The following is a 24,589-nucleotide window of genomic DNA, read 5'->3' on the forward strand; positions in this document are numbered from 1 at the left end:
TAAATTATTATTTTTCCCCGACAAACCCTACTATAAATCACAGCCTTTTGCCTCGCCGCGTCTCTAGAGAGTTCTAACTGATAACAGCGTCAATGGCGGATGTGGAGGAGCTTCAGCACGAGAACCAGAGCCTGGAGAAGAAGCCGAGACACAAAGGTAAACACGACAAGCTGAAGCCGTGGGACGACGACCCAAACATCGACCGTTGGAAAGTCGAGAAGTTCGATCCGGCGTGGAATCCGACGGGCATGCTCGAAGTCAGCTCATTCTCCACGCTCTTTCCTCAGTACAGAGAGAAGTATCTTCAGGACTCTTGGCCCACGATCGAATCCGCTCTCAAGCAATACGGCGTCGCTTGCAAACTCAACCTGGTGAATTAATTTTCTTTTCGTTGTTTTTGATTTGGCCATTTTCTAGGTTTTTTTTTCGTTTAATCGGTTTGGGGATTTGGTGATTGTGATGGTAGGTTGAAGGTTCTATGACTGTTTCGACGACGAGGAAGACGAGAGATCCGTATATCATTGTTAAAGCTAGGGATTTGATTAAGCTTCTTTCGAGAAGTGTTCCTGCTCCTCAGGTAATTTTCTTGTGCTTCACTTCATGAGCTTAGCTAGAATCGATTTGATTAAGCTTCTTAATGGATTTTTTCTTAATTTTACATTAACAGGCAATCAAGATTCTGGAAGATGAAGTGCAATGTGATATCATCAAGATTGGAAGCTTGGTTCGGAATAAGGTACAAAGGTCGATCTTAGTTTCAGGGATTGTTACGATAGATGCGAGAGACTAAGTATAATATCTGAGTTGGATTGTTACTCAGTGCTTAGCTTACATTTTTTGTTATATCTTGAAGAAAATGAATGGCATTAACTCTAGTATACACATGGAATACTTGACGACTTCCTGTTAAGTTACTTCAGCATGTGGTGAAAAGTGTAATTTTCAGTGTTCATCTGGCATGCATTGTCAACGGATCCTAATATAGACGATTTTTCCAGGAAAGGTTTGTGAAAAGAAGGCAGCGGCTTGTGGGTCCTAATTCTTCTACCTTGAAGGTGTGTGATCTGTCTGGTTCTGAGTCTTGTTTACGGATAGTCTTAGTGATGCTAGTAGTGTAATGCTTAGGAAGCTGTGTGTTTCTATTGCATTCTTATGTTGACTCCTGAATACTTGCCGAACACTTTCTGTTTGGGTTTGAGAGGCTTAATGATTATGGTTGCTTGCAGGCGATGGAGATATTAACCGACTGTTACATTCTAGTTCAGGTAATTTGTGTGTGTGTGTGTTTTTTTGCAAGTGCCTCGCTTGTTTGATAAGTTTCTCGTTGGGGTTTTTTTATATTCTCGTGGTTCCTTGGGGTTGATCTGCATCTAACAGGGAAGTACTGTAGCCGCAATGGGTTCTTTTAAAGGTCTAAAACAAGTCCGAAGGGTTGTGGAACAGTGTATGCGTAATGAAATACATCCTGTATACCAGATAAAGGTGTGAATGAAATGTTTCTCTGTTATTGTTTGTTCTATTTAGACTATATGTCAAATTTGTTCATATGCTTCCACACTTGGCTATGCAGGATCTCATGATGAGAAGGGAACTAGCAAAGGATCCAGCGCTTGCAACGGAAAGCTGGGATAGGTTTCTTCCTAAGTTCAGGAAGTACGGGCCTTCTTTCTTACTAATATTGACCATTGAATCGGGTGACATTGCATTAACTCTTGAGCCCATCTATATATTTTGATTTCTCAGGAGTAATGTTAAGCAAAAGAAGCCCAAAAGCAAGGAGAAGAAGGAATACACAGCATTACCTCCTCCTCAACCGCCTAGCAAGGCAAGAATCTTCTAGTTTCAGCTTTTGATGATTGTGGCCGTGGCCATCACCCTTTGGTTTTATTTTTCCTGCAAATCCTTTAGTTTTCTTCTCAGGTTATGGTAATGCATAGTTTTGACCTTGTTGTATGATTGTTTTCCAGGTTGATAAGCAATTGGAGTCTGGAGAATTCTTCTTGAATGACAAAAAGAAGTCGGAGAAGAAGTGGCAGGAGAAGCAAGAGAAACAGACAGAGAAGAGTACAGAGAAGAAAAGAATGAGAGATGCCTCGTTCATCCCACCTGAGGTCGCTCTTCTGTTTTTGTTGACAAAATATTGAATCATGTCTCTCTGTTTTTTTTTGTACTAATAGTCTCTAACACTACTCCTTGGACTGGTTATTGCAGGAACCTGTGCAGAGCAGCAACAACTCAAACAAATACGAGGAGGGGAAGAAAGATCTAACCGAGTTAACACAATCCTTAAAGGTAATGAAATTTGTTTATCTTGCTGCTCCGTTCAAATGGTTCAAATCAAGGGGATTGAAACTGAGTTGTTTATTGTTGTTGATGATTTGTGGTTTTGACAGAGCAAGACAAAAGAGTTGAAGAAGCAGAAGAAGACGCAAGAGAAAGTGAATGCAGAGGAGTACATTGCTGTTGCGTCTGGTGATAAATCTTCCAAGAAGAAATCCAAAGCCGTGAGAGATTAATCTTAAAACATGTTTGCTTGTATTTTTAATCACATCAGTGTCTTCAAAAACTATACAAAAAACAAACAAGTTCAATCTTATTTTGAAGAATCCGCGCCTGTCAGATGTATGATTTAACTGAACTCCCGCGTTGAATCATAGTTCTGGGTAGCTTGGTGGTTTTGATCATAGTTTTATTGATGATGGAGCTCAAGCGTTATAACCGAAATTGTAGATAATAGCGCCTTCAAATTCTGATGTCGTCGACGGCGAGATTCTTTTATCGGGATTTTTCTGATTAGAGCATCTCTAACTTCACTTTATATTTTACTTTAAAATTGAGAAAATTGAGTGATGAACAAAAAATAAAAGCATTACTTAATAAATGGAGTAATCTTTTTTATTTTTTGTTCATTACTCTATTTTTCATTATATTTTCTTAATTTTAGAGTAAAATATGAAGTGAGATTGGAGATATTCTTAGATCTTCGTTCCGCGGAGATGTCCTTGTTGACGAAGTGCAGTGGTGGTTCGCATGATGGACACGTGTCCTTTGCTCCATAAAAGAATGCATGGAATCGAGTCATTTATTGACTTCGATGGAATCTATTTTGCATGATGGACACGTGTCCTTTGCTCCATAAAAGAATGCATGGAATCGAGTCATTTATGGACTTCGATGGAATCTATTTTGCTTTGGTTTAGCCTCATATATGTGGGTTTTTTGTTTTTATTTCTTGTACTTTTGGGCAATCAAACCTAATAATATGATGTTTCCTGGATCGTCAAAAATCAATCAACCATCAACCAGATTTGACGAGGAGGAGAAACAAAAGGATGAGTATTTACGTCCGCTGTATGAGTTACGGCGTCGAGCGAATGAATCCGATGGGCCCATCACAAATTTCCATCAACTTATTCGATCATCAGAAAACAATCAACCGTCACTCTCGATAACCAGATCTGACGAGGAGAATGAACGAAACGATGTATGTAATTATTTCATCTCTTTAATTTTATCTGTTTACAAGTTTGATCTGATTGTTATAGATGTTTTTTTTTTGTTCTCTCTAGGGTTTCGACATAGAAGGCATCCGTGGTTCCGGATTAATGCCTTTTAGCTGTCAAGGTCTCTCGACCTTTACATATCCCTATCGTCCTTTGGTCAAACGTTATGCGAAATTGGGTCTTCATCGCTACAATATAAAAGAGGTATTTTTTTGGTATCTGAACAATACATATTGTGTATATGTTATCACATTCAAAAATTTATTTGTTTTTTCAGGGTACAAACTTTGAGCTTGATGCTCTAATCAAATTCAACATGAAGAGCAATGGTGCTTGCTCTTTCCTCATAACCTTGGCTGCACGTGATACAGTTGCCGGTCGTCCCATGCAAATTTTTCAGGTTCGGGTGGATGAAAACCGATATGGACGTTTGGATGCGACTTGCACTACTGCTAGAATTAAAGGTAACAAAGATTGATTTAAGTTTTGCGTTCTTCTTAACTAAGAGTGATTGATCTGTGTTGCATTGTTCTCTTCGTTTTATTTCCTTCTTATAAATATACAAGTTGAGTTTTAAGTATTAATTAATCTCATTTACATTCATAGGAGAGACTACCGATGGATTTTGTCTACCCCAGCCGGTTTATGGATTCCCTGGTTGGCCCTCAGATGATGGTGTTTTTGATGCTAGCGAACGCTTTTGCTCGGTAAAAATGGTTTCCCCTGTTTTGCTTATGATCATCAAATAAGAAACAAGTGTAAAAATATGTCTTTGTTAATCATGCAGGTGGAGATATCAAAGTTGAGGAGCAATCCCTGGATTCGTTTGTACCTGGAGCTTACTGTTTATACAAAAGATCGGAGGATTTCAGATGTAAGTATTGTTTTTTTTTCCTTTGTTTTTGCATATCAATGCACTTATTTTATGATACTTATTAACATGACGCTTTAAAAAAAAAAATATTGTTGTTGTTTTTGCAGGAGGATCTATCTAAGTTGGAGATTGTGAAAGTGGTTATAGAAACTACCTATGATGAGCCTCCGCTCAAGGCTAAGAGTTCAGTCCTCTACATAGTTTTCAAGGGATTGGCTAGGAATGGTTTCGGTGAGCAACTTGAACGCAAAGCTATCATTAAAAGTGTCTTTGATGAGCAAACAGGATCCTTGTCTCTCATGGGTGATTTGTGCAAGTCACAAGACGATGTGACTTTTATGAGTGTGGAAGAAATGCATTATCGTTTTCGCCAAAGCTTAGGCGCCGTTTAGGCTTTACTATGTTGATCAGATTAAGTGCTATGTGGATCATAATAAGTATTGAAAAGAAGAGTGTATGTGGACATTATTTATATACATATGTGTATGAGTGTATCAAAATAGTGTGTGATTAGACCACCTCCAATGGTTTCCTTCATTTTTTCTCTCAAAATGATATAAACTCAAAATGAGGTTGTGATTTGCTCCAATGGTTCCCCTCATTTTCTCCCTCAATTTTTTATTATATTCATTTTTTAACTTTTTATTTATTGCAAATAACACTTTTTATTTTATAAGATTTTAGACTATACTCATTTATTTTTAAATTCTACAATTAACCAAACTTTAACTTATAAGAAACAAATATTTATTACATTAATAAAGTTACATAACAACATACAAAGTAATAGTAGAATTTTACTTAAACAGTACTATTATTATATTTTTTTCACTTTGTATTAGTTATGTATCTCGATGGTATTGTTTTCTATTTTATTTTCTTTTAATTATATATTATAATTTATAAAATTATAATTTATATTTTAATAACTAATTATTAGTAATTATATTTTAAAAAGTTTAATCAGTATATACATATTGGATATAAAGTTATAAAAATTATGTTTAATATTAATGTTTTGTTTATGCATAAAATAAAGATTGTCAAAACTAAAGGACTATTATGTAAATAAAAAAAACTTGACATCAAAATGAGTTTGTGAATAGTGTTCCCTCAAATTTGAGGGAATACTATTCATATCTTCATTTTTCCCTCAAAATGAAGTACCATTGGAGATGAATTTCTTTCATTTTTTGATGTTTTCCCTCATTTTGATGCACCATTGGAGGGATTCTCTAAATCAAATAAATGGGTGAGTGACACCAAAAAGAGAAAGCCAAGTAAACGGGACATTTACCTTTAGTAATATGATATAGTTTAAAAGAAAATTTAATTATATCAGATTATGGTTTCAATTGGTGACCATTTTTTATGAAAAAATTTATGATGAATGTGTTGTTCTTCAAAATTGATAGAAGCATTTTTACTTTTTTGTTCATTTATTTGAACATGTAATATATTTTTAATAAATGATTGTGTTGACAATATGACTCTAAAATTCATATAATATGATCTCAAACAAAATAATTATGTTTTTTAGTATAAAATCGAATGAACCAAAAACCGACGGTATATAAACCGAACCGAACCAAAATAAATATGGATTTAGAATGGTAGTTATATTTTACTAACCGAAATACCAAAAACCGAAAAAACCAAACCGAAATCGAACCGATATCCGGATTGAACACCCCTAGTTTTTACTTGTAACTATATATACTCGTCTGAGACAATGAATATATGCATCCTTATCCACAACTTTAGTTTTCTGAGTCACGTTTTCACTTGCACCTATTGTGGTCGTATTGGTCATGAAGAGAAGACATGCTATCAACTTCATGGGTTTCCATCAGATTCTGAAGTTTCTGAGCCTCAGTCAAGCATACCAGTAATTAATAATCATAACAATGGATCTCAATCTCTCAACCAAAAAACCCATCAGAGATAATAGAGACTCTAGACCCTAGGGCTGTCAAAGAGAATGCATACTGGTTATACAAAGATCCTCATGGTGATTGATATACACGAACCTTTCTCTCTAGCACAACTCAAAGCTTGGAACGACGCAGACCACTTCTTCAACAACTTCAAGGCCCGTCTGGATGTTGGGGGGCAGAGCCTGGAATCTGCAGTTTTACTAACCGATGTTACTTCTTCCAGTTTTTAGCTGAAGACGAGATTCAGTGAAAGTGGTTTCAGTTATCTTTTTATTCTCTTTAGATTGCATAAGGGTTGCTCCTCCTTTTATATAAACAGCAAATAAAGAAAAAGGGTGTGAAGCTTTACCAACCATTCTTCAATGAGAGTTTGTTTTTTTTTCAAAATCATTGCTTTTCAAGATTCTTGTCCTATATTTATAATGTTGGCAAAAAGCCTGAAACACAAATATGGGATTTATGGAAAATTAAATCAATGTTTGTGAGAGAAGTTGCAATGACTTCCTTAGTCTTGCATAATATATTATCATACTATATAGGGAAATGTATTTTGTATTTTTTTTCCTAATACTGACGAGTGAAGAAGAATACGACCTTGACTAGTTTAATTAAGGTTACCAAAATTACAAAAGTTGCCAAAGTTTAAAATAGTATAAAAGTTACTATAAGTCTCTAACTGCAGAAATAACAAAAACAAAACTTTCGTATGATAATAAATAAATTAATGAGTGCTGCTGGATATTAAATATTGTAATAAACAATGTTAAAGAGAGAAAAAACAATTTTAATAAATTAGAAAGAAAATAAAAACGAGAAAAAACCCAATTTCTCCGAGGTCACAACTCGAAAAAACTCAGAGAGAGCTTGCGAAGAAGAAGAAGAAGAAGCTTTTATAAAGTTCTCTCCATTTTCGTATGATTCGTCACTCATCCTCATCATACCATTCCTTTTTCAATTCAATTTCTCATTTTTTATTTTTTTCTATTTTAATCTCTCTCTCTCTCATACACCTGTTGAAATCTGTAACAGCGAGAGCTAAATGTTGATTGGTTAGATGAGAATTTGAGATTGCTCAAGTTTCGATTTCACGATGGACAACGGGCACGAGGAGAGACTCGCCGAGAAGTTCTCAGGAGTGGGTCTCAGAGAATCTTCCAATGAAAACGATAGCTTGTTCCAGGTCATCAAAGCCGTTGAAGCTGCCGAAGCCACAATCAAGCAACAGGTCTTTGTGGATTTTATCTGAACTTTTACAACTTTACATAATCAGGCTTTGTGTAACTTTACTTAGGGCGTAGTTATGTAGCTGCAAAAAATATAATTGAAGTTTTGAGTTCTAGATCCGTTTAGGAACTTCTCGGCTCCTTTGCATTTACTGCTACTGCATAGTGAATGGTTTCGATCTGATTACTTACTTTGGACCAACAACACATACTCTAAATGGATTTTTTTTTTTTTTTTTTTGTTAATTGGTAAAATCTTGAGCGTTCTCTCTGAGTGTGTTTTGTGTGTATTGCTCTGATTAGGTGGAGGAGAATAACCTCTTAAAGTCTGAACTTCAGAGAAGATATCTCGAGCTTGCCAAATATGTAAGTTACTTGAATCCTCATGGTCCTTAGTGAGTCTCAAGGATCTTTTCCTTAGATCTCTGTTGACATTTTTAAGTTATGCGTTAGGGTGTTTTGACCAGATTTGGAAAGTATGTGTTTTTTTATGCGTGTTTGTTTTCTATCTTTCTTAGAAATCAGGTGAAGCCACGCCCCAAGCATCTCACTCCGCTGGATCTTCCCCGTTGCATCAGTCAGTTGATCGGAGGAAGGGCGTGATCAGTGCTCCAGGTGCTGGTTCATCAGGTATGCTAGTTGTTCACCATCCAAATGGAGAGGAAGCTACTGTGAGTAATCGTTTCGAAGACCGTTCTGATGGAATCATGACTAATGGCGTAGTAAGAGGAGCCTCTCAGTTGTCTTCTACGCCGTCTACAATATCACTATCTCCTATGAGGTAACTTAACCTCTAACTGATACTGGCCTTCTGCTGTTGCAGTTTTATTGTTAATCTCGTGGTTCAGTTATGTTTGCGTCAACACTCTTGTGTTTTTTAATTCAGTGTCTGATTTTCCTTTGTTAGATTGGAAGGAGAACGTGACTCGCACATCATTTCGTCTACTCATGAGTTGATGCCAGTAGGTGAAGTAAATAATTCGGGGAGCGCATGGAAGCAGGTTTAAGTCACTCTTACTAAGTCTTGTTTTTCTAGTGAAAGTTAGAAAATGTTTTTCCCTGACTATGCAAAGTATCCAGGAGCTTATTCACAAGGTCAACGAACAGGAACAAGAGATTGTGCGGTTACGAAAATATCTTGCTGATTATGCTGTCAAGGTGAATGTCTTATGTTTTAGGCATGCTTGTTTTACTTTATACTTTTTTCTGACTAACCTTTTGGCCTGTTTTTAGGAAGCTCAAACACGCAATGAGAAATATGTTTTGGAAAAGCGTATTGCGCACATGCGATTGGTAAGGTTTTTCTAGTTATTACAAAATATTTGTAACTTCTCTTTCTCGACTTTTATCTTCTTGTTCATATATCTTTCTTGTTGTGTCAGGCATTTGATCAACAACAACAGGACCTTGTTGATGCTGCATCAAAAGCACTCTCTTATAGACAAGAGATTATTGAAGAAAATATTCGCCTGACATATGCCTTACAGGTATTATTCGCTTGTATCTTGGGATATGCGACAATACTTTTGTGTTGATCTTTTTGTACTTTATCTCAAAGTCGGATCTGTCTCTAGCACCTCACTTTTATTTGTACATCTAAATGGCAAAGGCCTCTTTCTCTCTATCAGGCTGCAGAACAGGAGAGATCTACATTTGTATCGTACTTGTTGCCTCTTCTATCTGAATATTCGCTGCATCCACAGATCTCTGATTCTCAGTCTATTGTTAGCAATGTCAAGGTTAGTTCCAAATTCTTAAGTTTTATCTTGTGTTAGTCGTTTTGTTTTGCACTTCAGATCTCCTTCATCGTCTGTCTTTGAGAACTATTTAGTTTGGTGGTTGCTCTGCATTTTGCTGATAGTTTTAACTTCGCCGTGCTTGAAATTCATAAAAGTGAAAACAATATAAAAGAGGTGATAGATGACTTGTAATTGATGTTTACATCTATATTCATTCGTATTCAGGTTCTATTTAGGCATCTGCAGGAGAAGCTCCTTTTTACTGAGGTATGATACGCGGGTATGAGATTTGCTGACGTCAAATTTCAGCGTTTGTAACAGTTTACTATTGATGCTGGAGCTATTACCTACTGATTTATACTAAGTTGATTCGTTCTACTCCTTTCCCTTGTCTGATACTAGACAAAGCTAAAGGAGACAGAGTACCAATTAGCACCTTGGCAGTCAGATGTAAATCACTCAAATGCTTCGCCTTTATCACCATATCATCCTGTTGGTGTGACTTTGAGATACTCAGTAAGTTCGTATACCTCTGCCTAATATTGATGTGCTTAAGTGACTTGAATACAAAATTCATTCGTTTCTTTCTATCAGACAGAACCAGAACAGTATCACCAAGATGGGCGTAGTGTACCAGCCGCGAGTAATTACCATCTTGATGGTCCTCAGAGGTATTGATGCACTAGATTTTCTGTTGATTCCCGGATACCTGATATAGTAGTGAACTAGTGATTCTTTATGAATGTGGAAAATAAGGAAAATAAAGATAAAGCTGAAAACATTGAATATTGTGATTTTTATGGGAAATGGACTGGGCTAAGTTATATGGAGTTATTTCTGGATTAGTGCTTTTGATTGCATATTGAAAACATTTTGATGATCAAATGTGTCTTTTGTTCCAGTAGATCACCAGCCTTTCAGATGCCTGTGCAACCAGCTTTTAATCAAGATGAATCTCATGGACCAAATAACCGTGTTCAGTTTCGTGAGCCTCTCAGCAATACATTTATGGACGATCCATATGCAGAAGTACAAGCAGATACAAATCAAACTTTGGAAAATGCGAATTATGCAGCTGAGTTTGATGAGCCAAGCCCCTCAAATTACCCCAATTTGCCCCCAGTTCTTGAAGAGCCAACTTCATCTTTTTCTGAGGGTAATGGCTAATAATAATAGTTGCATATTGCCAATTCCATATCAGTCTTTCACTTTGTCTTAAAAAATGTTGGACCACTCCTTGCAGCTGCAGATGATGATCCGTTGCCAGGGATAGCAGACCTACAGATATCAGGAGAACCTTTTCCTGGACGAGAGCTTCTGGCTTCTGGACACTCCATCCATGGAACGACAAAATGTAATTTTGAGGTGCAGGCTAAATATAAATCTGTATTACTTACCGGGGTTTTTGTCAAATTGCAGTTTAAATATCTTCTTCCATTCTTGAAAATTTCAGTGGGTGCGGCATCTGGAAGATGGATCAGTGAATTACATTGATGGTACACATTTTCCCCCTACCACTTTTTCTTCTTACAATTGACTATTGGCGATAAGAGAGATTAACTGTTGACAATATCCAAACATAGGAGCAAAGAAGCCAAATTATCTTGTTACTGCCGATGATGTTGATTTATATCTTGCAATTGAAGTTCACCCCTTGGACGATAAGAATCGCAAGGTTTGTTTTCTTATATATATATATTTTTTTTCTGATGAATGAGGTTTACTTCAACAACTTCTAATTTACTTGATCAACCATTAGTTTATTAATCTGCTAGATCTGAGAACCATTTTGTTACCTGGCTGGTTCAGTTTTACATATGATTCATACGATTCATTTATTTACTGTGATTCCAGGGGGAGCTTGTGAAGGTCTTTGCCAATGATAATTGCAAGATTACATGTCGTAAGTTTATGCTTTTTACTTTAGAAAATTTTGGTCGCTAATGTTGTTAACAAAATTAAATCCAGGCTTGTTCAATCCATAATTAACTTCAATTCGAGAAGCACTACTAAGAAACCTGTTTTTGTTTTGACCTTCAAGAGTGAAAGAAATTATACCTACAGGACTTGTCAGTTTATACTTCAGTTTTGTTTCTCCTTTCTGTTTTATGGGTTGTTAGATAACTCAAATTCCAGCTTCTTCGTTAAGCTCAGTTTACTGTTATTGTTCTTTGATATTACCGTGATCTTACACTAAAAAAGTTCTGGAGCTATCTGGTAATTGTATTCCTTGTTTATTTACACAGATCCAGAGATGCAGAGTCATATAGAGAAGAATCTTCATAACAGCCATGCATCGTTCAAGGTTTCCTATGCAGTATGGCAGTTCTCGTATTTCATCATCTACAATTTTTATGTGTTCTTAGGCTTCTTAGAATGTTCCTTCATATACCTTTATTTTCCCTTTTCATTATGTGATTCCTTTTTTTGAAACAGATTGGTTATATGGATATATGGGAAGCAGCTACTTTGTCTATCAAGAAAGAAGGCTATAGCATCAAACCAAGTAACGATCCTGTAATTACAGAAAAGTTCTCCTCTTCTACCACTGTAAGAGCCTTTCCTTGTGCTCTCCTTTTTCTTATATACTTGATCTTCACTGCATTATAATGTTAGCATATGTACTGAAGGTAACTAAGTGTAAAAAATGATGAACTAATGCTATGACCTTTCTATGCTTCTTTTAGGTTGCGATTCCCTTTGAACAGCCTGCGGATTTTGTGATTATTGGTAGTGATGGCGTGGAGCATCTCTTTCGGGTGGATAATGATGCAACGGATTTTAGCTGGTAAGTAATATCTTTCTTTGAATGAGCCTAAACCTGGATCTAAAGGCATTGAATATTTTTCTCGTGTTAACTTTCTAAGTGGAGTTGTTTAATGCGTTCCAAGTCTCCATTTGAAGTTTTCGGTTTCTTGTAATAAACAGCCAATCTTGTCTTTTGTGTTGTATTTGGCAGCTCAAGGGACACAATTGTGCTCACCCTCAGATTATTTATTAAGAAGGTAATGTTTCTGGCAGTTGAATCAGTTATCTTTTTCATGATATCCATATAAGGGAAACTCATCATACAAAGATTAGCTTTACGATTGGTTGATCATTTGATTTTCTAATTTTCTTGCAGGCTCTGCAGAGAAAGAAGGGCAAGAAAAAAGGATTTTTGTTTAACAAATGAGTTTTTGGTAAATAAAATATTGTTGGCTCTTTTTCTCTGACAATATTAGAGATAGTCCTTGACTGATTGTGAAATGTTATGCAAGTCTTGATGTAGCTGATTAAAAAAACAATTCAATCAATTTCAGTACAGAAGAAAAATGAGCAAAGAAAACAATAATGGCCCTTTGTTCTTGTTAAACTAATATAAACATAAATGAAACTCATTAGCATATTCATGTTATTACATAAACGCAACAGAAAGATTACACTTAGGTAACAAATCTACCATTCTTCGCACTTGTTCATGAAGTCATCCCACATAGTAAATGCAATGGAGTCTCGTAGAGAATCAGCAACAAGCTCCCTAGGAGTAGAATCCATGTGCAGCAACTCTAGCTCTTCTTCCTCCCCTTCTCCACGCGGTTCCTCCTCTGCAGCAGCAGCATCTTTACCTTCACCAGCAAAGAGCCAGTCGTGAGCCCCATCTTCCCTTTTGATGAAATTATGCAGAGCACACGTCGCAATCACCAGATCCCTCTGGACTTGAAAATGGTAAGGAGGCGCTGATTTCAGGATTGGAAACCGAGTTTTCAACATGCTGACTGATCTTTGGATAACGTTGCTTAGACACATGTGCCTATGGTTGAAAAGGTCATGAGCGTTCTGCGGCATTTGGCGTGCACCATGGTACTCGTGAGGACCGTACCTAGCTCCTTGGTATGGAGCAATGAAACCTTCTGTGTTTGTGTAGTTTCTGTCAACAAGATAGTATTTTCCTGGCAAAAAAGGGAAGTCATTATAGGACTAAAAGGATGTTCTGTATGTAGAAGAAAGTTAAAAACCTTTGGGAGGTTGAGGGAAGTTCTGGTTTGGATCATCCAGGACTGCTCTTAAGATGCGTGAATCGTTGATAGAGCCTTCCCATCCAGGGCATACAAATATAAACTCCAAATCAAAGTTGCAAGCTACAAGCACGTTCTGTGTAAGTATCCCTTTCTTGTTCTGAAACCGAGGCTGGTCTTTTATAGGAAGGTTAGCAAGAAGCTTCAAGCCATCTATAACTCCAATACAATCCTGAGGGGAAAGGCCATAAACAAATCAAACTAAAGAACATTGTTGCATCATGTTCTATGATGATATGTTCTTTCTTTACCTTGAAATATGGATAAAGCCTTTTGCTACTGACTATATCTTCATGTGTTTCCAAAACCGGTGGCTGAAAAAACCCGCGTGACACCGCCTTAACCGCCTTCAACACATTGTTGAAATGGCGGCTAATGGTTTCACAAGAGAGGTGGAACCTCTCTTGTATAACTCTGATTCGCTGATTATGACCTATAATGCTTAAGAATATAGCAACCTGCTCTTCCACCAGAACAGTGATGGTATCTCTCAGCAGTCCTTGCTCTCTAAAAGTGTCGGATAGTTTGTGAAACAGACGTTTATCCATCCGAAGCACTTCCCTGCAATCTTCAACAGGTCCTTGAAGCAAGTCTTTTAAATATGTACCTCTTGTAGAAGGCGAAGTTCCCGGAGGTTGGTTTACTAGACTTTGGTAGTATAAGTAACCAGCAGCTGCAGCAACTAGCTCCATCTCATCTAGTTCTAAGTCTAAATCGATGCTACTAGTGGAGGAATCTGAAAGTATAGCCAAAAGTACCAGTCAGTGTTCTAAAAATCGGTCTATGCGGAGTCTAGCCGTCTGCTTAAGTGGCAAATCGGATTTAAATGGTTTAAGTGTTTGTCCGACTAATCAATAATCCTCTATAAAGCTCCTAATTACGGTCTAGCTATTTTTTTAACATTGGTAATAATGTAACTAAATTAATGTCATTATGATCAGTGTTTGTACCAGTGACAATATCAAATGTTTTATTTCAAATATTGTTTCAAACACCTTGTAAGTTGTCTCCGTTCTTCTTAGTCAAAGCTGCTGCTCTCATTTTGGAAGCTGCTGCGAGTTCTAGCATGGCTTCAACTATGGCAACACCACCAGCCTTGCGGTTTCTCCTGCGAGACGGTCCAGAACCACCAGAAGGTGCTGTCGGAATACGCTTGTTGTGTCCGTTAATGACGTGTACTTCGTCTCCAGAGCCGCCAGAGGAAAGTTCATCATCATCATCATCACCATCACCAGACATCATTCTTCAACATGCAAAAACCAACGCAAGTGATTCAGACAGAAGAGAATGTGCGAAGCTTAGTACAAGACCTTAGCTCAAAGCATCAAGTTTGAACAAGAAGAAGGTTTGGTTCTGAGAAAAATTTGAGCGATTGCTAATGGCCTCGAACATTAGGGATTCTGACAATTGAGTCCTGTCCCTTAGTTTTGTTTTCTTTTCATTAGTCGCTCAAAACTTTCAACACTTTATGTTTTTGGCGTCATATTTTATCCGATATCAAATTAGCCCAGAATCCAAAAATATAATTTAATTTGTCTACTTGAGACGATTAATCAAGTGGCTAATCTTCAATATCTCCACAAAAAATAATAATTTATCGACTTGAGATGATTAATCAAGTGGCTAATCTTCAATATCTCAGACTAAAGATTAACAGAACCTCTTAAACTTATTACTCATGATTCGCCATGAGTTAATCACACTGATAAATAAAAGAGAATTGGAAAGAAGAAAGAAAAATCCAAAGGGGATTGATTATCTATAATCTTTACTAAATTAACAATCAAACCATTTTTGCATAAAGTTTACAAAAGAAAAGAACAAGAACACAAGAAGAGACTCAAAAGAAACTATAATCTCTAACAATAGATCAGATAAAGACATGAAAAGCTTTTTATTTTCTCTTCAGCTGGGAGCCAAGAAATGAACACGAGCAAGTGTGTACTCTTTCCCAGCAATCCAAACACCAGTCTGTGACCATTGTACATCTTCCCAATCCAGATTCTCCTCCAACACCTGTTTCTCAATTCCACAAACATCATCATCATCACTTGTTTTATAATTAACAAAAAAATACAAGAATTTTACTAAATTAATGTTAACCTCGACGTGATCTGGTGGGAGTGGAAACCCGATATCCCGCATAAGCTTCTGCGGGAGAGGTTTCTTACATCGTGACCAACGGAAAACATCAATTACACTGTTGTCTGAATCTGTATCTGTTTTTTCACCGTCTGTTGTCACATGAGGGAGAGGTTTCCTCCATCGTAACCAACGGAAAACGTTTAAGGAAAACATGACAGAGTTGTTATTGTTATCCATCTCCTTAGCTTCTTCGGATGATGAGTGTTGTTGTTGGGAGGCTTGGAATTCTTTCATAGTCTTCTCTCCAGCGAAACAGAGCTCATACCTATTTGCCATACAAAAGAGTTTGATTTAGCATGTAACAATATCTCATTAATGTTGTTTGATATAAACATGTGTTTAAATACCTGGATGAATGTGTTTCAAGGTACAAAACTTCTCCTTTCTTCAAGCGAGCAGAGGTGAAAAGAGGCTTTTTCAGACCCTTATCGGCCACAGCGCTTATGCTATATTTGATCCTGCAAGAAACAAAAAAGAAAAGTAAATCAATGCGTGGGTAAAAAGTGATCTTAGAAGGTAAAGATTATCTAAAGCATTGTGCGGAAGTTTTCAGAGAGTTTACCAAGGTTCATTGCAGAGGTTGTATTGTATTGTTACTTCTCGAACAAACCTTTGTTGCCGCTGACCATTCTACAGAACGGTAAACAAGTCATCAGTACTGAAACATGTCTAATCAAATTTTGAAATGCAAGTGAAGTGAGGGATAGAGAATCAGAGATTTTAAAGTACCGAAGCTGCAGCTCTGGTGGTCATAGACTTATCAACAGCCATTGGTGCAAGTGTTGGCTCTGAGGAGTGTGTAAGAGAGGGTTCCAGTTCTATAGTTCCACCTCCTTTCTGAAATAAAAACACCAGTAAGGACTTGAAAAAGAATCCACTTTTTAAACTGGATATTATGAACATCCTGCCAAGGAAACAAGGAGGACAGATAACAAAGAGATGTCAAATTAATAACCTTAAGTATATAGCACCGCTCAACTTTGTAACTGCATCCGATTCCAGCTCCCCATGATCGAGAGCGGACATTGTTCCTTAGCTTGGAGGTATAGTCTTAAAATATAATATATATCGAATATAAAAAGTTAGTATGAACATGGAAAAGTCAATAAAAGCACAAAGATAAAAACCTAACTTACAATCTTGTGACGGCAAGACTCTAATGGTAGCACGCAACTCTTGCAATGTCGGTGGAGGAGGGGAAGATGTAGGACGACAATAACCTGTATGCATGAGAACTAGAAGACATACCAGAATCAGTGTTATGTTAGTTCAAAGCCAAGGCATGAAATGCAAAGATTCTTTAGGACACGTACCAGCAACAAGATCTGAATCATCTGTGTATATGTCTGTTCCCCATAGCTGGCCACCTCTTACCTTCATAAAAATAAGCCAAAGGTCTCAATATACAATAAAAAAAGATTATGAGAAAGTCTTTGGATGTATCTTCGTCTTACTCGGCGGTTAGTAGCAGTAACATACTCAGCTGGAATCTGAACTTCAAGAGTGGGGCCATTACTTGCGAACTCACCACTTTTGTCAGGCTGAGAAGATTCATATTCCTTCCACAATTTAATCAGTTCTTGCATACATTCCCCAACGTTGTAAACAACAACCGGAACCTCTGATTCGCCTGGATCATTCAGTAAAACAAAAATTCAACAAGCTGTCGCTCTGACCAAAACTATGTTCCATATAAAAGTTGATAAAAGCAGCAGAAACTTGATACATGTGAGCTCAACCTTATACTAATCTTATACTTGATAAAAAAAACAATGCAGAGATATAAGCAACTTTAAGCAACACAAATGAAGTAGCATTGGGGATTGAAACCGACTTTTTGGTCCAATCATTTTATATTTTAACATTCTACCGTTACTCTGCAACCTAAAGGCAAGCCTAAGAAGGAAACCTCATAGATTAATTATCAAGTACAAGTGTGTCGCAGATGACCATCATCAATGCACATATAAAAACGAATGCCAGTTTAACCGATTATTTTTCTTTCACTATTGTTCACCAAGCAGTGCAAATCGATCCTTTCTCGAAGACATAGTAACGAATGATTACCTTGTACCCTGCAAAGAAAACACACACACAATCAAACATGGATGATGCATTAGAAACCAGATTAGTGACTGACAAAAGTTTAAGGACTTAGACCAATCAACTAACTTACATGGTAAAAGAAACGAAGGGAAAATAATCTTCTTAACACAGAGAGTAAGGGAGGCGGCAGGGAAGAATATCAAAAGAGACGGCAAATTTAGGTTTTCAAGGTGCAAAATTTTCTTTACAGGCTTTTTAAAAGAAAAGAAAACAATAATGGTAATGAGATATTCTCAACAATAATCAATATCGCCTGCAGATTTTACTAAATATGTTCAAATTTCAACCAATCCTGGCGTCTCTACTCTCTCCAAAAGGTAAAAAAAATTATAGGATTAAGCTAAGATATGAGAGGCTAATACTAATTAGACAGCGTCTAATATAAATGCGTAAGACAAAGAGACGCACGCAACCTTCGTAGTTGTCCTGACTCCGTGAACGGACACGGTCGTGGTTTGTGGGCTGTCACATATTCCTCTTGTGCAGGTTTTGGCAGATGCTTCACCGAGCTCTTTCTCGTTCTGTGAGACCTCTTCAGCATCAGTCTCTAGCTCTCTTTTAATATGATCTTTTTTTTCTTCTCCTTCTTTCTTTCTCCATCGTTCTGCTCCACCCTCTCTCTCGTTTCCCACCTATCGGTTTATTTTTCTTCGCTTCCAGTCTCTTTTGGTTCGCTCATGACACACTATCAGCAAACATTGATCCTCTGCGGTCATTTCTATCCTTATCACGGGATGCAACACACAGATCCACATTTGCGTTTGAACCTTCACCTCTCTTCCCTCTATGTTAATCCTTCTACTCTTTCCAAGCCAAGTGAGCATGCCCATCCTTAGTCTCAGCCTTTGTGTCGTTATAGTTTCTGACCCTCCCTATCAACACATTGTTGAAATGGCGGCTAATGGTTTCACAAGAGAGGTGGAACCTCTCTTGTATAACTCTGATTCGCTGATTATGACCTATAATGCTTAAGAATATAGCAACCTGCTCTTCCACCAGAACAGTGATGGTATCTCTCAGCAGTCCTTGCTCTCTAAAAGTGTCGGATAGTTTGTGAAACAGACGTTTATCCATCCGAAGCACTTCCCTGCAATCTTCAACAGGTCCTTGAAGCAAGTCTTTTAAATATGTACCTCTTGTAGAAGGCGAAGTTCCCGGAGGTTGGTTTACTAGACTTTGGTAGTATAAGTAACCAGCAGCTGCAGCAACTAGCTCCATCTCATCTAGTTCTAAGTCTAAATCGATGCTACTAGTGGAGGAATCTGAAAGTATAGCCAAAAGTACCAGTCAGTGTTCTAAAAATCGGTCTATGCGGAGTCTAGCCGTCTGCTTAAGTGGCAAATCGGATTTAAATGGTTTAAGTGTTTGTCCGACTAATCAATAATCCTCTATAAAGCTCCTAATTACGGTCTAGCTATTTTTTTAACATTGGTAATAATGTAACTAAATTAATGTCATTATGATCAGTGTTTGTACCAGTGACAATATCAAATGTTTTATTTCAAATATTGTTTCAAACACCTTGTAAGTTGTCTCCGTTCTTCTTAGTCAAAGCTGCTGCTCTCATTTTGGAAGCTGCTGCGAGTTCTAGCATGGCTTCAACTATGGCAACACCACCAGCCTTGCGGTTTCTCCTGCGAGACGGTCCAGAACCACCAGAAGGTGCTGTCGGAATACGCTTGTTGTGTCCGTTAATGACGTGTACTTCGTCTCCAGAGCCGCCAGAGGAAAGTTCATCATCATCATCATCACCATCACCAGACATCATTCTTCAACATGCAAAAACCAACGCAAGTGATTCAGACAGAAGAGAATGTGCGAAGCTTAGTACAAGACCTTAGCTCAAAGCATCAAGTTTGAACAAGAAGAAGGTTTGGTTCTGAGAAAAATTTGAGCGATTGCTAATGGCCTCGAACATTAGGGATTCTGACAATTGAGTCCTGTCCCTTAGTTTTGTTTTCTTTTCATTAGTCGCTCAAAACTTTCAACACTTTATGTTTTTGGCGTCATATTTTATCCGATATCAAATTAGCCCAGAATCCAAAAATATAATTTAATTTGTCTACTTGAGACGATTAATCAAGTGGCTAATCTTCAATATCTCCACAAAAAATAATAATTTATCGACTTGAGATGATTAATCAAGTGGCTAATCTTCAATATCTCAGACTAAAGATTAACAGAACCTCTTAAACTTATTACTCATGATTCGCCATGAGTTAATCACACTGATAAATAAAAGAGAATTGGAAAGAAGAAAGAAAAATCCAAAGGGGATTGATTATCTATAATCTTTACTAAATTAACAATCAAACCATTTTTGCATAAAGTTTACAAAAGAAAAGAACAAGAACACAAGAAGAGACTCAAAAGAAACTATAATCTCTAACAATAGATCAGATAAAGACATGAAAAGCTTTTTATTTTCTCTTCAGCTGGGAGCCAAGAAATGAACACGAGCAAGTGTGTACTCTTTCCCAGCAATCCAAACACCAGTCTGTGACCATTGTACATCTTCCCAATCCAGATTCTCCTCCAACACCTGTTTCTCAATTCCACAAACATCATCATCATCACTTGTTTTATAATTAACAAAAAAATACAAGAATTTTACTAAATTAATGTTAACCTCGACGTGATCTGGTGGGAGTGGAAACCCGATATCCCGCATAAGCTTCTGCGGGAGAGGTTTCTTACATCGTGACCAACGGAAAACATCAATTACACTGTTGTCTGAATCTGTATCTGTTTTTTCACCGTCTGTTGTCACATGAGGGAGAGGTTTCCTCCATCGTAACCAACGGAAAACGTTTAAGGAAAACATGACAGAGTTGTTATTGTTATCCATCTCCTTAGCTTCTTCGGATGATGAGTGTTGTTGTTGGGAGGCTTGGAATTCTTTCATAGTCTTCTCTCCAGCGAAACAGAGCTCATACCTATTTGCCATACAAAAGAGTTTGATTTAGCATGTAACAATATCTCATTAATGTTGTTTGATATAAACATGTGTTTAAATACCTGGATGAATGTGTTTCAAGGTACAAAACTTCTCCTTTCTTCAAGCGAGCAGAGGTGAAAAGAGGCTTTTTCAGACCCTTATCGGCCACAGCGCTTATGCTATATTTGATCCTGCAAGAAACAAAAAAGAAAAGTAAATCAATGCGTGGGTAAAAAGTGATCTTAGAAGGTAAAGATTATCTAAAGCATTGTGCGGAAGTTTTCAGAGAGTTTACCAAGGTTCATTGCAGAGGTTGTATTGTATTGTTACTTCTCGAACAAACCTTTGTTGCCGCTGACCATTCTACAGAACGGTAAACAAGTCATCAGTACTGAAACATGTCTAATCAAATTTTGAAATGCAAGTGAAGTGAGGGATAGAGAATCAGAGATTTTAAAGTACCGAAGCTGCAGCTCTGGTGGTCATAGACTTATCAACAGCCATTGGTGCAAGTGTTGGCTCTGAGGAGTGTGTAAGAGAGGGTTCCAGTTCTATAGTTCCACCTCCTTTCTGAAATAAAAACACCAGTAAGGACTTGAAAAAGAATCCACTTTTTAAACTGGATATTATGAACATCCTGCCAAGGAAACAAGGAGGACAGATAACAAAGAGATGTCAAATTAATAACCTTAAGTATATAGCACCGCTCAACTTTGTAACTGCATCCGATTCCAGCTCCCCATGATCGAGAGCGGACATTGTTCCTTAGCTTGGAGGTATAGTCTTAAAATATAATATATATCGAATATAAAAAGTTAGTATGAACATGGAAAAGTCAATAAAAGCACAAAGATAAAAACCTAACTTACAATCTTGTGACGGCAAGACTCTAATGGTAGCACGCAACTCTTGCAATGTCGGTGGAGGAGGGGAAGATGTAGGACGACAATAACCTGTATGCATGAGAACTAGAAGACATACCAGAATCAGTGTTATGTTAGTTCAAAGCCAAGGCATGAAATGCAAAGATTCTTTAGGACACGTACCAGCAACAAGATCTGAATCATCTGTGTATATGTCTGTTCCCCATAGCTGGCCACCTCTTACCTTCATAAAAATAAGCCAAAGGTCTCAATATACAATAAAAAAAGATTATGAGAAAGTCTTTGGATGTATCTTCGTCTTACTCGGCGGTTAGTAGCAGTAACATACTCAGCTGGAATCTGAACTTCAAGAGTGGGGCCATTACTTGCGAACTCACCACTTTTGTCAGGCTGAGAAGATTCATATTCCTTCCACAATTTAATCAGTTCTTGCATACATTCCCCAACGTTGTAAACAACAACCGGAACCTCTGATTCGCCTGGATCATTCAGTAAAACAAAAATTCAACAAGCTGTCGCTCTGACCAAAACTATGTTCCATATAAAAGTTGATAAAAGCAGCAGAAACTTGATACATGTGAGCTCAACCTTATACTAATCTTATACTTGATAAAAAAAACAATGCAGAGATATAAGCAACTTTAAGCAACACAAATGAAGTAGCATTGGGGATTGAAACCGACTTTTTGGTCCAATCATTTTATATTTTAACATTCTACCGTTACTCTGCAACCTAAAGGCAAGCCTAAGAAGGAAACCTCATAGATTAATTATCAAGTACAAGTGTGTCGCAGATGACCATCATCAATGCACATATAAAAACGAATGCCAGTTTAACCGATTATTTTTCTTTCACTATTGTTCACCAAGCAGTGCAAATCGATCCTTTCTCGAAGACATAGTAACGAATGATTACCTTGTACCCTGCAAAGAAAACACACACACAATCAAACATGGATGATGCATTAGAAACCAGATTAGTGACTGACAAAAGTTTAAGGACTTAGACCAATCAACTAACTTACATGGTAAAAGAAACGAAGGGAAAATAATCTTCTTAACACAGAGAGTAAGGGAGGCGGCAGGGAAGAATATCAAAAGAGACGGCAAATTTAGGTTTTCAAGGTGCAAAATTTTCTTTACAGGCTTTTTAAAAGAAAAGAAAACAATAATGGTAATGAGATATTCTCAACAATAATCAATATCGCCTGCAGATTTTACTAAATATGTTCAAATTTCAACCAATCCTGGCGTCTCTACTCTCTCCAAAAGGTAAAAAAAATTATAGGATTAAGCTAAGATATGAGAGGCTAATACTAATTAGACAGCGTCTAATATAAATGCGTAAGACAAAGAGACGCACGCAACCTTCGTAGTTGTCCTGACTCCGTGAACGGACACGGTCGTGGTTTGTGGGCTGTCACATATTCCTCTTGTGCAGGTTTTGGCAGATGCTTCACCGAGCTCTTTCTCGTTCTGTGAGACCTCTTCAGCATCAGTCTCTAGCTCTCTTTTAATATGATCTTTTTTTTCTTCTCCTTCTTTCTTTCTCCATCGTTCTGCTCCACCCTCTCTCTCGTTTCCCACCTATCGGTTTATTTTTCTTCGCTTCCAGTCTCTTTTGGTTCGCTCATGACACACTATCAGCAAACATTGATCCTCTGCGGTCATTTCTATCCTTATCACGGGATGCAACACACAGATCCACATTTGCGTTTGAACCTTCACCTCTCTTCCCTCTATGTTAATCCTTCTACTCTTTCCAAGCCAAGTGAGCATGCCCATCCTTAGTCTCAGCCTTTGTGTCGTTATAGTTTCTGACCCTCCCTATCAACACATTGTTGAAATGGCGGCTAATGGTTTCACAAGAGAGGTGGAACCTCTCTTGTATAACTCTGATTCGCTGATTATGACCTATAATGCTTAAGAATATAGCAACCTGCTCTTCCACCAGAACAGTGATGGTATCTCTCAGCAGTCCTTGCTCTCTAAAAGTGTCGGATAGTTTGTGAAACAGACGTTTATCCATCCGAAGCACTTCCCTGCAATCTTCAACAGGTCCTTGAAGCAAGTCTTTTAAATATGTACCTCTTGTAGAAGGCGAAGTTCCCGGAGGTTGGTTTACTAGACTTTGGTAGTATAAGTAACCAGCAGCTGCAGCAACTAGCTCCATCTCATCTAGTTCTAAGTCTAAATCGATGCTACTAGTGGAGGAATCTGAAAGTATAGCCAAAAGTACCAGTCAGTGTTCTAAAAATCGGTCTATGCGGAGTCTAGCCGTCTGCTTAAGTGGCAAATCGGATTTAAATGGTTTAAGTGTTTGTCCGACTAATCAATAATCCTCTATAAAGCTCCTAATTACGGTCTAGCTATTTTTTTAACATTGGTAATAATGTAACTAAATTAATGTCATTATGATCAGTGTTTGTACCAGTGACAATATCAAATGTTTTATTTCAAATATTGTTTCAAACACCTTGTAAGTTGTCTCCGTTCTTCTTAGTCAAAGCTGCTGCTCTCATTTTGGAAGCTGCTGCGAGTTCTAGCATGGCTTCAACTATGGCAACACCACCAGCCTTGCGGTTTCTCCTGCGAGACGGTCCAGAACCACCAGAAGGTGCTGTCGGAATACGCTTGTTGTGTCCGTTAATGACGTGTACTTCGTCTCCAGAGCCGCCAGAGGAAAGTTCATCATCATCATCATCACCATCACCAGACATCATTCTTCAACATGCAAAAACCAACGCAAGTGATTCAGACAGAAGAGAATGTGCGAAGCTTAGTACAAGACCTTAGCTCAAAGCATCAAGTTTGAACAAGAAGAAGGTTTGGTTCTGAGAAAAATTTGAGCGATTGCTAATGGCCTCGAACATTAGGGATTCTGACAATTGAGTCCTGTCCCTTAGTTTTGTTTTCTTTTCATTAGTCGCTCAAAACTTTCAACACTTTATGTTTTTGGCGTCATATTTTATCCGATATCAAATTAGCCCAGAATCCAAAAATATAATTTAATTTGTCTACTTGAGACGATTAATCAAGTGGCTAATCTTCAATATCTCCACAAAAAATAATAATTTATCGACTTGAGATGATTAATCAAGTGGCTAATCTTCAATATCTCAGACTAAAGATTAACAGAACCTCTTAAACTTATTACTCATGATTCGCCATGAGTTAATCAC

At 37.5% G+C, this 24,589-nt stretch overlaps 8 protein-coding genes across 16 annotated transcripts; 3 read left to right on the forward strand and 5 right to left on the reverse strand.

Moving 5' to 3' along the window:
* Nucleotides 1–39: 39 nt before the first annotated feature.
* Nucleotides 40–2,669, forward strand: LOC103847151 (KRR1 small subunit processome component homolog). Its single transcript, XM_009124198.3, has 11 exons — nt 40–371; nt 467–577; nt 668–736; nt 999–1,055; nt 1,227–1,265; nt 1,378–1,482; nt 1,571–1,653; nt 1,744–1,825; nt 1,968–2,111; nt 2,212–2,292; nt 2,394–2,669. The coding sequence occupies exons 1-11, from the start codon at nt 93–95 to the stop codon at nt 2,514–2,516; spliced, it is 1,173 nt and encodes a 390-aa protein (XP_009122446.2). The 5' UTR covers nt 40–92; the 3' UTR covers nt 2,517–2,669.
* A 500-nt stretch (nt 2,670–3,169) lies between these two features.
* Nucleotides 3,170–4,892, forward strand: LOC103847153 (UPF0725 protein At1g02770). Its single transcript, XM_009124199.2, has 6 exons — nt 3,170–3,484; nt 3,570–3,707; nt 3,781–3,967; nt 4,110–4,210; nt 4,291–4,377; nt 4,485–4,892. The coding sequence occupies exons 1-6, from the start codon at nt 3,209–3,211 to the stop codon at nt 4,767–4,769; spliced, it is 1,074 nt and encodes a 357-aa protein (XP_009122447.1). The 5' UTR covers nt 3,170–3,208; the 3' UTR covers nt 4,770–4,892.
* An 840-nt stretch (nt 4,893–5,732) lies between these two features.
* LOC103847154 lies at nt 5,733–12,585 on the forward strand. Of its 3 annotated transcripts, none has more exons than XM_018655717.2 (22): nt 5,733–7,226; nt 7,344–7,539; nt 7,841–7,903; nt 8,056–8,318; nt 8,445–8,538; nt 8,618–8,695; nt 8,771–8,830; nt 8,920–9,024; nt 9,166–9,276; nt 9,502–9,543; nt 9,679–9,792; nt 9,871–9,947; nt 10,179–10,432; nt 10,520–10,641; nt 10,730–10,772; nt 10,860–10,951; nt 11,131–11,179; nt 11,523–11,581; nt 11,713–11,826; nt 11,964–12,064; nt 12,236–12,281; nt 12,401–12,585. In XM_018655717.2, the coding sequence occupies exons 2-22, from the start codon at nt 7,405–7,407 to the stop codon at nt 12,449–12,451; spliced, it is 2,073 nt and encodes a 690-aa protein (XP_018511233.1). In that variant the 5' UTR covers nt 5,733–7,226; nt 7,344–7,404; the 3' UTR covers nt 12,452–12,585. The 3 variants fall into 3 exon arrangements, with proteins under 3 accessions (XP_018511233.1, XP_009122449.1, XP_018511232.1); XM_009124201.3 differs by having other exon boundaries at nt 5,740–7,226; nt 11,523–11,593; XM_018655716.2 differs by having other exon boundaries at nt 5,758–7,226; nt 10,182–10,432; nt 11,523–11,593.
* A 14-nt stretch (nt 12,586–12,599) lies between these two features.
* Nucleotides 12,600–14,838, reverse strand: LOC103847581 (putative nuclease HARBI1). Its single transcript, XM_033281578.1, has 4 exons — nt 14,330–14,838; nt 13,586–14,070; nt 13,275–13,506; nt 12,600–13,208 (listed from the first exon to the last, which is right to left on the reverse strand). Exons 1-4 carry the CDS (start codon nt 14,574–14,576, stop codon nt 12,715–12,717), a joined length of 1,458 nt encoding a protein of 485 aa, XP_033137469.1. The 5' UTR covers nt 14,577–14,838; the 3' UTR covers nt 12,600–12,714.
* Nucleotides 14,839–15,068: 230 nt separating this feature from the next.
* On the reverse strand, nt 15,069–18,461 carry LOC117128886. 4 transcript variants are annotated; one of them, XM_033281589.1, is made up of 11 exons: nt 17,999–18,461; nt 17,547–17,554; nt 16,934–17,109; nt 16,793–16,853; nt 16,616–16,714; nt 16,435–16,529; nt 16,209–16,316; nt 16,042–16,109; nt 15,827–15,937; nt 15,438–15,744; nt 15,069–15,350 (listed from the first exon to the last, which is right to left on the reverse strand). In XM_033281589.1, exons 1-11 carry the CDS (start codon nt 18,124–18,126, stop codon nt 15,240–15,242), a joined length of 1,272 nt encoding a protein of 423 aa, XP_033137480.1. In that variant the 5' UTR covers nt 18,127–18,461; the 3' UTR covers nt 15,069–15,239. The 4 variants fall into 4 exon arrangements, with proteins under 4 accessions (XP_033137480.1, XP_033137482.1, XP_033137481.1 ...); XM_033281591.1 differs by having other exon boundaries at nt 17,389–17,554; XM_033281590.1 differs by lacking the exon at nt 17,999–18,461 and adding an exon at nt 17,656–17,992.
* LOC117129337 lies at nt 18,384–19,601 on the reverse strand. Its single transcript, XM_033282944.1, has 2 exons — nt 19,107–19,601; nt 18,384–18,847 (listed from the first exon to the last, which is right to left on the reverse strand). Exons 1-2 carry the CDS (start codon nt 19,351–19,353, stop codon nt 18,384–18,386), a joined length of 711 nt encoding a protein of 236 aa, XP_033138835.1. The 5' UTR covers nt 19,354–19,601.
* A 244-nt stretch (nt 19,602–19,845) lies between these two features.
* LOC117128885 lies at nt 19,846–23,220 on the reverse strand. Of its 4 annotated transcripts, none has more exons than XM_033281585.1 (11): nt 22,776–23,220; nt 22,324–22,331; nt 21,711–21,886; nt 21,570–21,630; nt 21,393–21,491; nt 21,212–21,306; nt 20,986–21,093; nt 20,819–20,886; nt 20,604–20,714; nt 20,215–20,521; nt 19,846–20,127 (listed from the first exon to the last, which is right to left on the reverse strand). In XM_033281585.1, exons 1-11 carry the CDS (start codon nt 22,901–22,903, stop codon nt 20,017–20,019), a joined length of 1,272 nt encoding a protein of 423 aa, XP_033137476.1. In that variant the 5' UTR covers nt 22,904–23,220; the 3' UTR covers nt 19,846–20,016. The 4 variants fall into 4 exon arrangements, with proteins under 4 accessions (XP_033137476.1, XP_033137478.1, XP_033137477.1 ...); XM_033281587.1 differs by having other exon boundaries at nt 22,166–22,331; XM_033281586.1 differs by lacking the exon at nt 22,776–23,220 and adding an exon at nt 22,433–22,769.
* LOC117129338 lies at nt 23,161–24,378 on the reverse strand. The gene is made up of 2 exons (XM_033282945.1): nt 23,884–24,378; nt 23,161–23,624 (listed from the first exon to the last, which is right to left on the reverse strand). Exons 1-2 carry the CDS (start codon nt 24,128–24,130, stop codon nt 23,161–23,163), a joined length of 711 nt encoding a protein of 236 aa, XP_033138836.1. The 5' UTR covers nt 24,131–24,378.
* Nucleotides 24,379–24,589: the final 211 nt, after the last annotated feature.

This window comes from Brassica rapa, chromosome A10 (assembly GCF_000309985.2).
Source record: "Brassica rapa cultivar Chiifu-401-42 chromosome A10, CAAS_Brap_v3.01, whole genome shotgun sequence".
Taxonomy (NCBI): Eukaryota; Viridiplantae; Streptophyta; class Magnoliopsida; order Brassicales; family Brassicaceae; genus Brassica; species Brassica rapa.